Source organism: Patiria miniata, unplaced genomic scaffold (genome assembly GCF_015706575.1).
Source record: "Patiria miniata isolate m_02_andy unplaced genomic scaffold, ASM1570657v1 HiC_scaffold_19, whole genome shotgun sequence".
Lineage (NCBI taxonomy): Eukaryota > Metazoa > Echinodermata > Asteroidea > Valvatida > Asterinidae > Patiria > Patiria miniata.
The window spans coordinates 4,535,177-4,544,796 of NW_024037057.1; the positions used below are offsets into that span (position 1 = coordinate 4,535,177).

General features: G+C 42.6%; 1 protein-coding gene across 1 annotated transcript; it reads right to left on the reverse strand.

Annotated features, from left to right (window-relative positions):
- Positions 1-4,456: 4,456 nt before the first annotated feature.
- On the reverse strand, positions 4,457-9,352 carry LOC119726050. The gene is made up of 3 exons (XM_038197666.1): positions 9,164-9,352; positions 7,473-7,673; positions 4,457-4,563 (listed from the first exon to the last, which is right to left on the reverse strand). The coding sequence occupies exons 1-3, from the start codon at positions 9,327-9,329 to the stop codon at positions 4,457-4,459; spliced, it is 474 nt and encodes a 157-aa protein (XP_038053594.1). The 5' UTR covers positions 9,330-9,352.
- Positions 9,353-9,620: the final 268 nt, after the last annotated feature.

The window sequence follows — 9,620 nt, forward strand, 5'->3', positions numbered from 1 at the left end:
ACATTTAGATCCCACATGCCATAGAAATCTATAAGAATTCTTACTGATTCCGATGCCGACTCTCTTGTTCTTTTGCCAACTACCCTGGAAGAAGTAATGAGTCTGAATAGTATGTAATAAACGAGGGAACGGGTCCAAGGCACGATGACATTAATCCTTATGTAGTCAATCAAATCTATGATAGATATCGCCCGAGCTTTGAGTTCTATTGAGTTCATTTGTGTCGAGTTTAAACTCGAAGAATGATGTAAAAAAATTCGAAGACTGGTATCAAATAATTTGAAGCTGAAGAAAAACATTAAGTGATATGATAAAACTGCTCAACGATGTCCGTTTATGGACAGTCACTCTCTGTTACTGTTAACGCCTTCTGCTGGGAGTGACGCACAGCAGTTTGACCAGATTAACAGTAATGAACGTTTGGAATTATTGCCCAGCAAATATCCCGATATTTGGGTAATGCAGAAAAACGCACCACGCAAGCAGCACTGAGCAGTTGTAGATATATTTATCCTAAGTTTTAGATACTTTTACATAATATCCCATCCAGACTCCAACCAGTCTGAAAAATAGTGTTTAAAATCGGCTAAGCACACATTTATTTCCTTATTAGTACCTGTCTTAAGCAAGCCAGGAGTCATCCGAATCATGTAGGTTTGTTTGGTATAAAACTATATTTTGTATCAGTTAATTTTGAATTAAAATCTTTGGAATGTAAAATAGATTGGACAAGGGAATAATTGCAAACTTCTATCAAAAACGTCCCCCGAAACTCTGAGATGTTTTATTACAATATAGCAAGACGTGAATGGAATGTGCCATTAATATGAGCAAGATACTACTCACTTAAGAAAAAAATGGTTTTTCTTGCGATTTTGAAATTATAATATAAGAATAAGAACGATCATTTAGGTCAGGCCCATGTTATGATTGTAAAATATGGTATGCTGGATGCAGCAAGCTGGCAGTGAACATTGGTTGTGATACGAAAGAAAAAAATCAAGGTTTGTTAATACATTGAAAACATTTAAACTAAATTGAAAGTATGTCTAGCTGTGGGCCCATGCCGGAGACATCAAGTTAGGGTGTAGTGTTTGCTTTCCTTTATAGAGTCATCCGACCTGAATTTAAATTGGAAATTGATCACAGAACACATTCGTGTAGACAACTTGAATTTCTTGTTAGACATCTCTGAAAACAATGTTGCAACCTGACGCCACTTCCGCGATTGTGCACAAAGTCTATAGAGAGTCAGGAATAGTATTTCCTCACAAAATTGAAAATGTTTCTCAGTTCCAGATTCATGTCTTATCATTTTTTGCAATGACTGACTTTCATGATATGATTATGAAGAAGAAAGTGGCGTCAGGTTGCAACATTTTTTTTCCAAATCTCTTACCTTTCTGTTGTAGGTTTACTTCTTGGTTTACGGGTAATCCATGATGATGATGTCTTTCTCTCATGGGAGTGGTAATGAGACGACGGTTTCCCGTATGGAAGCACAGAAAGAAACGCCTCCTTCCTACGCCTGCTGACTTTAGTCTTCCTGCTGACGAGCTTGGTATTGGAGTGGTCGTACACGACGGCTGTCGCCTTAATGTAGGCATCCAAATCCTGAATGGTCTTTTGCGGCATCTTGGTAATTACCGTGTTGATGGTGAAGTTAGGTGTACAGATTCACTCACAGAAATGAAAATCAACCAGACGTTGTCAGAAGCTGTCCGTGTACTGGCATTCAATGCCCTACTGCGATGGATTGTATGTAAATCAGCTATAGGACCTACGGCTCACAAGCAAACATACTTCACTGTAACTAAGATGCGCATACTTAACTTCTCGTTTATATCGAACCCCTGCAAGGTAAAGCGGACTATACACCTAGACTTGGTGCTAAGTCGCTAATTGTTTGGCATACGGTATCGGTTACTGGCTCCACGCACGCAAAATATCGCTGCAATGAGCGTAGTCTGGTTCCCAGACCGAATGATGCTGACTATTGGTGTTCAATTACCGACTTGGTGAATATGTTTTCAATTTTGTACGCAACATATGGGAGAATTTTGAATCGCTAGCAAATTCTATGCGAGCGCTCTGATTGGTTCAGATTCCAGAGTGTATTCTAGGCCGCCACGGAAGATCATTCACATTACTTCGAGGGTTTGAACTTCGTGTTGTATAACATAAAAATCATTTTAGGGCATACAAATATAAATCAAGTATATCACAATGATACATTTAAGTTCAATTACACAATTGACCTAGCTGAGTGTATTGGTCGTTAAAACCTCGCCAGGTCTTCAAACATGTCCCCGACGTATTGAGAAGAACTCCCTATGTAACGGAATGAATGAGTCCTCATTTGCATAGTGGTGCGCCATTGGATCTCACCGCAAAAATGCACTGCACATGTATTGCGCTGCTTGCACATATGAATAACGGTGCGAGAATGGAATCGTCAAGTCAATTACGTCTTATACCAGCCACGCCGATGGAGTTCGACTAAAGTTCACGGACAAATTACGAATATCTAACGACTTGTCATCAAGTCTAGGCTACACCTGACCTTGCCGTGTTTTGTTTGAACTTGTTTGTACATGACGAGGTGGGACGCCAGATTATGGGTTTATCTTTTAGGGTTTTCCAAACCACGGATTCGTGTCCAGCTACGGCTTTGTCTCTGACTTGAGGATCATTCTTGGAGTTTTTTTGTAAAATAGATATTCTTCAAAGTTTGGCTTCGTATTATAATATTTTAGGCAGAACAAGGACCCGGATTGAGCCAGATTCCCCTTTGTCAGGGGCCTCAAACTCTCCCGAAGCCAAAAGCAGAACCGAAGCCGTGCACTGGAAACCCATGAGTATTTGACTTTATCTAGACAGGTGCATCAGTAAACATGTGAGTGCCGTAAACACTTCAGAATTGGACCTTTGGAACATTGCGTGAGTAGATAAGCGGCCGTGAAAAATTATTGGCATTGTCAGATCGCACGTATGCTGCTTTTTACATGGACGACAACCAGTACAGCCAGGTATTACCAGATACTATAGCATGACATGTATTGGTGGAACAAAGTCGGAGAGCAGTTTATTAAAAGAAAAATCAAAGAGAAACTAAGCTTAAAAATCGCCCTTTGTACCAGGTAAAACGTTTGGAAGACCGCAATGGCATTAACAAAGTCAAAACGTCTGTGTCAGCAGGCTCGTGCTATATACACTGGAAAATTATCATAGGTGAACTAATATAAAATCAACGATTTCAAAGAAACATATTTTCTATTTTTTTTTTATTTATTACATGTAGTGAAATCAGTGGTATATTCAGGAGGCAATATTCAGTCGGCCGTCTTGATTACGTCATATAAACATGTTACCCCAAAGGGATTCTGGGTAATTTTGATGGTCCACATTTGAAATTTTTTACGGAAATCGAAATTTCACAACCGCCAATAATAGTAATCCCCTTCCCACGCTACCGTCGGAGAGGGGTGGGAAGAGGGGTCCTAAAGCATCCTACCTGAACAGCGCCTACAATTCTCAGATGTTTTCACCACCGGTCTTACCACCCCCATTTTAATTATGCGCCGGCCAAGTATTTTTATGAACGACAAACAAATTTGGGGACCTTTTTCAAGAAACAAAAGTTCCAATTTGGCTCCCCTCCCGAACGCAAAACCCGGGGCGATTTCAAGAAATGCTAAGACGGGTCTTAAACTTGTCACCAAGGAACAATTGTACTTGTCCAAGGAGCAATTGTACCAAACGTAAAATGTGTTCAACGCGACATAATTTTTTTTGGCAACACGGTCGGACTCGTTTTAATATATCTGTCATAGGGTTGTCCTATCTCTAGACTTGGCCCAAGTCTTTTTTTTATCGCCTTATGTCCTAAGATGAGTCGTAAAATAGGAAGAATCTCGCTCTAGCTGTGCGAGTTGGCAAACAACGCTGATTGAGTGTTAAGAATGTATATTATGCAAAGCACATCGACTGTGCCCAAGCACCAGGCAAGAATGACCAACTGAAACTAGCCTATACGTAGACCTACATGTAGCGAGATGCTATTGTATAATTATAGAGGCAAGGAATATGAGGCGTGACCCTGGGTGGGCCCTACTGCTCCACATGTGGGTGGAGCAAGGCTGCATTCTAAACTCGGCGCGTTAAGGTTGGTAACCGTGCAGTAGTTACTAGTGCGTTTACTGACAGACCACTCGTAACTCAGACTTGGACCAAGTCTAACCGTTGAGTGGGTGCTGTTGCACGGAGCTCATAGTCGTCTGCCGAACTTGGTTGTATTCGGGTGTCTGTAATGAACAGCGCCACGAGTGTCGGACAGTGTCCATAGTTAGTTTCTGTGTTAACACATGTCCGTGTCATTGTAGGGCCCATGTCGTATCTTATCTATACTCCTCAAAACAAACGATGCATTGTCTGATGAATTCTGGGGAAGCTCTCGTTAATAATGACGTTTTTGGAAAATATCTTTGGAGGCCAGACGCCCGTCTCGGCCAAACAGATTCCGGAGGCTGTGTGTCTTCTCTGCAAAAACTTCGTTTGCGATCTCTGGGGAAAAAAAAGAAAGACAGATGAAAACAAGCAGACATAAATCTAATGATTGTTATCGCAGGAATTAAATTAGATTGGACATACACCGTGTTTGTGCATGCACAGATGGGGTGTGAACCCCCACATAAATGGATGTTGTCGGCCGCATTGTCCTCCTGCCGGAGAAAGTATTGCGTCCATCGGCAAATTTGCAGGGGTGATCCATTGTCTGATCTAATGGCCATGACTGTCCGCTTGGAACAGCGCACCCTATAGGACCAGGAGACACTTTTCGATTTTAAAGAGGCCAGGGTGACCGGGTGACAAATCCTTTTTACCTTTCAACAGGCATGTCTTGTCGGCAAATTTGTAGTCAACCCACCCAACCCCAAATAGCTATGCATGGGCATGCAGAGCCTCGATCTGGCAACTTTACACAATAAATATCGCCAGTTCAGTGATTCCCGTGTCGGGGTTCAGATCACTGAACCGGCTATTTTTATTTTGTAAAGTTGCCCAGACCGAGTCTGTGAATACCCAATGGCGGAGTGTGAGAAGAGCGAATTGGAAGTGGTATAGCAACGTCCTCCTGAAAGTTGCTCTATGTTGCAATGGAGTGAAGGCATCATTTCGACTATGGCGATGGGCGTCAAGGTTGCTTTCAGGGATGATAATGTTTTGAGGGATTTGATAACCAACAAAACTTTGAACAGAAATTTGTGAAAGTGGATGAATCGAACTTGAATTTGATGAATGCATTGATCACTTGTGAGAGTAAGGTTTTGTTTTTAAGAGGAAGATTTATTGTGTGTGCCTCGGGGCATTATGGTGAGCTCGTAGCCCAGGTTGGACGCCCAGACTTCATTGCATTCTCCCTCCGTACGTAGTGCGGTAGTGGAGTCCACCTGGGCTAGCTCTGTTCCCCTAGTAAGATAGAAAGGTTAAACTGCTCACGGTTAAAAATGTAAGCGCGAGTATACATAATTGATAAAGAGCGTCCCAGTATAATGTGGTGTCCAGCCCCCCCCCCCCCCCCTCTTTTCGAATGTGGACGGCCGGGCAATTCGGGCGTTTCATGTGCCACCAAGAGTTTGCCACGGAGAGTTGATTTTCCTAGTGCATCGTGGGAGATGGTCGACAAATTCACAGCGCGGGACATTTGAATTTGTTAGGTTTTTTCCGGTCAGTAGGTTCGTAAGCGTATGATTCGAATATAAAATTGTTTTTTTTTCTTTTGTTTGTATCAATATTGTGTTTTTGTAAGGCGGCAGAACGCTATACCCGACTTTTTAACCACTTAGCTAAAGTTGTTTAATGACTCTCATTCAAATGGGCCTGGTTTTGTCGACCGTAATTTGAAAAACTGACTCTCCATAATGGCAAACTCTTAGTGGCGCTCTGCATTCTGAATCGCCAAAATTGTAGGATTTGGGTCATCCCCCATCCCCCTCCCCCCCCCCCCCCCCCCCACTCGCCAGCACAGATTTACGCCACTGGCCGTCATTGCACTCGCGTGGTCACGATTCTAATCATGCCACCGGCTGACGTTAATGTGACATTGTATTATAATGGTATCATTCCCTAGACTAAGCGTAAGTACAAGAAAAAATGCATTTTCCCAAGCTAGCTAAAGGAGCTGAATTTAAATCAGACAAACAATATTCCCTCGTAAATATTTTGTAAACGGGTCTGTAGTTTGATATAAATATAATGAGGTAGTGGAAACTTGCTAGAATTTCACTCAATCAGCGCGATATGTCAGTGCCGGCCGAAAGACGCGCGACGCGAAACAATTGATGAGACAGAATAAGGACGAGTTTTGAATATAAAGGTTAATTGCTCGCACTGACTCTGAATAGTCAACTGCTCCGTACATAAGAATGATTGTTGAAAAGAATTACGTAACAGCATTCATGTGTATAGCGCTATGCTGGTGCGTCTTTCGTGCAGCTATGAAACACAAAGTAACTCTTCCACTGCGGAAATAATGATTATGTTTTAAACGCAAAGAGAAAAGCACCTACTGAAACAGCCTAGTTGTTAAGCTGTCTGACAGCGGACCCCGGGTTAGGGGTTCGAATCCGCTTGGTGTCATTTTTTGGGTTTCGATGCCCGCTGTTCTGTCATTTAAGAGTATTAATTTCCCGTCGTCATTTACCAACAGCAGTTAGCTCGGTCGGTCGGTAAGCTGACTCACAAGTTGGGACTGTCTGCGAAGTCCAGGTTGGCATCTGCGTATAGGTACGGGGTTCTTTTGCTGACTCGGCAGCAAGGCTTAGGGTGCCACCTCGTTTCCTCCCTTTATGGTGCCTGACTTTCGAGTTACATGGATGGACAGGGAAGGAGGTGTGGTGGGCCGGGTACCGAGTCCCAGAAGAGTTCTATATGGAAGTCGGTAAGGGGCTCATTGAGTTAGGGTCATAAGTCCGACTCCTGAAGACTTGGCCATCGCCACATAACTTTTTGTTTTATTTTCTTTCTTTTCTATCGGAGGACTATTGCAAGAATGATTATTTGTTTATATAGAGAGCTTGTACTGTAAATCGTTCAAAATTAGTTTTTAAAATTGCTGGAAAATACAAAATTCAATCCAGCTATGTTTTTTTTTTATTTTCTTGTCGCAAAACTGTATGTAAATGCTCATCAATACCTTTGCGCATACCTTGTTCAGGCCTGTTCCCTAATCCCAGACTGCGGGGGGGGGGGGGATGTCTTTAAATCCTATATTGTTTTTATATGCGACCGCAAAGCCCTGAAGGTGTGGGTTAGGGAAACGCTTAAGAGCCACAGGACGAAGACCTTTCAACTACATTGATGTGATTAGCAGAGACACCTGATGTGATATTGAAGACCTTCCGTACATAATGATGGATAAAGAAACCGCTAGCGATGATGATAAATAATAAAAGAAAGGTTCTACTGCTCACGATGACCGAGTGCTGGTTTGCCGATGTCACGGAGGGCTTCATCCAGCTCGGTGAGCGCTAGACCCTCCTTGGCCTCGCTGTCCAACCATCGCTCCAGGTCCAGCACACATCGCCCCGTGATGTCCCGGGTGCGCTGGAGACGACTCCTCGCTGGCAGTGACTGCCGACGCTCGTAAAGAACGGACAACAGTTTCCGACATTCTGTCAAAGATTTGGCATTAATTACAAATTGGTTTGAAAAGCACCATTGACAGTCCGCTCACCAGGGCCCAATTTCACGGCGCTGCTTAACAGTTAGCAGAAAAGTTGTGTTTAGCATAGCAGAAAAATGTGCTAACCTTAAGCACTATTTCACGGCGTGGACGTGCTAACGGTCGCGCGTGCATGGAGATTTCTATTGTTACGTCACTTACACTTAACTTACACTTACGATTTAATGGGAATAAGTATTAGGCTTTATAAGCCTTTATGACCCCATATCTTTTCCAGTACTCGTCGAGCTCATGTTTGAAAGATTTTTTGGTCTTGGCATTCACAACATAACTTGGTAGATCGTTCCAAGTGTTGACTACTCTCTGGGAGAAAAAGTCTTGCCTGCATCTAAGATCACTAATTAGTTAAGCTAATTTTTCCTCTCAATTGAGCTTGCCTTTTGCTGTGCTTATGCTTACGGTCTCCCTGAAATAGACGAAGGCTCTGTTAGCAGAAAATCGTGTGCTTAGCAGCGCCATGAAATTGGGCCCAGCACGCACACACACGTGTGTATTTGCCTGCAATCGGGACCCCTTAGGCTAAAAAAAGTCTCCGGTTTCTGGTATGGAGCTTGCCCAAAAAGTGGTGCGGCGACGCTTTTTTTTTTTTTTTACCTGACTTTTTTGCTTCAAATGTCTGCTGATGACTGCAAATGGTGCCCGACTAAACTTAGTGCAAAATGTACGGGAGTCCAGTGAGTCCACAAAAAGCTTATTCTCGATCACACCCCCATCTAAAAACACGTTAAAACTGTGCTGCAGCAGAATTCCAGTCAAACCAGTGAGTTTGGCGGTTTTGTGACATCATCTTTTATTGAAAAAAAAAACCTTTTCATTTTGCCGACGCGCAGGGCTACGGCGACGCGCGCGCATACCAGAAACCGGAGACTTTTTTTTTTGGCCTAAGTGTTCCTCTTTTGTTTGTTCTCTTGTACAAAGTGTTCCTCTTGTGTTTGTAAGAAGACCTCTCATATGTTTTGTACACGAATCCAAATTGAGGACCTTCTTAACAATATGTCCTCTATTGTTCAACGTCCACTATTGAATGCAGAAACAAACTCACACACACACGCCCACACAGTTACATACGTTGTGTGGACATTCTTTTCTTTTCGTGTAGTTAAGAAAAACCTGTGAAAAAAAATCATTTTACTCACACTGTGAAAACTCTTTCAACCCGATTTTCTTTCCTATGATTGCCTTTAGGCTAGTGTTTCACGAATAAACCTAACCCAAAAAAATTCCTTTAAGTCTAAACCTGTTTTCCAGAAAGGGTGAAACATTGTGTGGACGTGGGAAAGTCCACACAATGTCGCTGCTACCTGGTTTATGTGGACCTCCTTTATTCGGAAGTCCCATAGAGCTATATTAAATAGTAATATAATATAGCTCTATGGGAAGTCCACACAGTGAATGTAATGCTTGTACAAAACAACCGACCTTCATCAGATAGCTCACTCGACAAGATGTTTAACTCATTGTCATTGATTACACTGGCAGAGCAGATTGTAGACAAGATGATGACAATGCTTGCGAGAAGCATTCCAAGATGGCATTCCTTCGGTCTCAGTTGACTCTTTGATCTTCGCATTAGGATGCTTTTCATTGTGTTTTTCAAGTTGAAACCAGTCCTTTTACCAGCTTCAGTGCATCTCTTAGTTTAAACTTTTTGACTCGACTGCGTGAGCGAACGTGTAACGCCCATAGACCATAGATATCAAATTAAAAGACATAGAACTGGTAACGCCCGCGCAAAGCGCATTCGATGCCAAACGCGCAGAGACGATCACGCGCGTGGCAACCGTGAGCTCCAAATTCAAGGAAGGATATGCTCCATATAAAATCATATAATATGAATATGGTGTATTCATGATTATGCAGCCCGGCGGGCGAATAT

Excerpts from the sequence above, each read along its gene's own strand:
- LOC119726050 (XM_038197666.1), bottom strand. The coding sequence starts at position 9,329 with ATGAAAAGCATCCTAATGCGAAGATCAAAGAGTCAACTGAGACCGAAG. Across the intron at positions 7,674-9,163 it reads GAGTGAGCTATCTGATGAAG|AATGTCGGAAACTGTTGTCC; the intron begins GTCGGTTGTTTT and ends AATCTTTGACAG. Across the intron at positions 4,564-7,472 it reads CAAACCAGCACTCGGTCATC|AGATCGCAAACGAAGTTTTT; the intron begins GTGAGCAGTAGA and ends TTTTTTCCCCAG.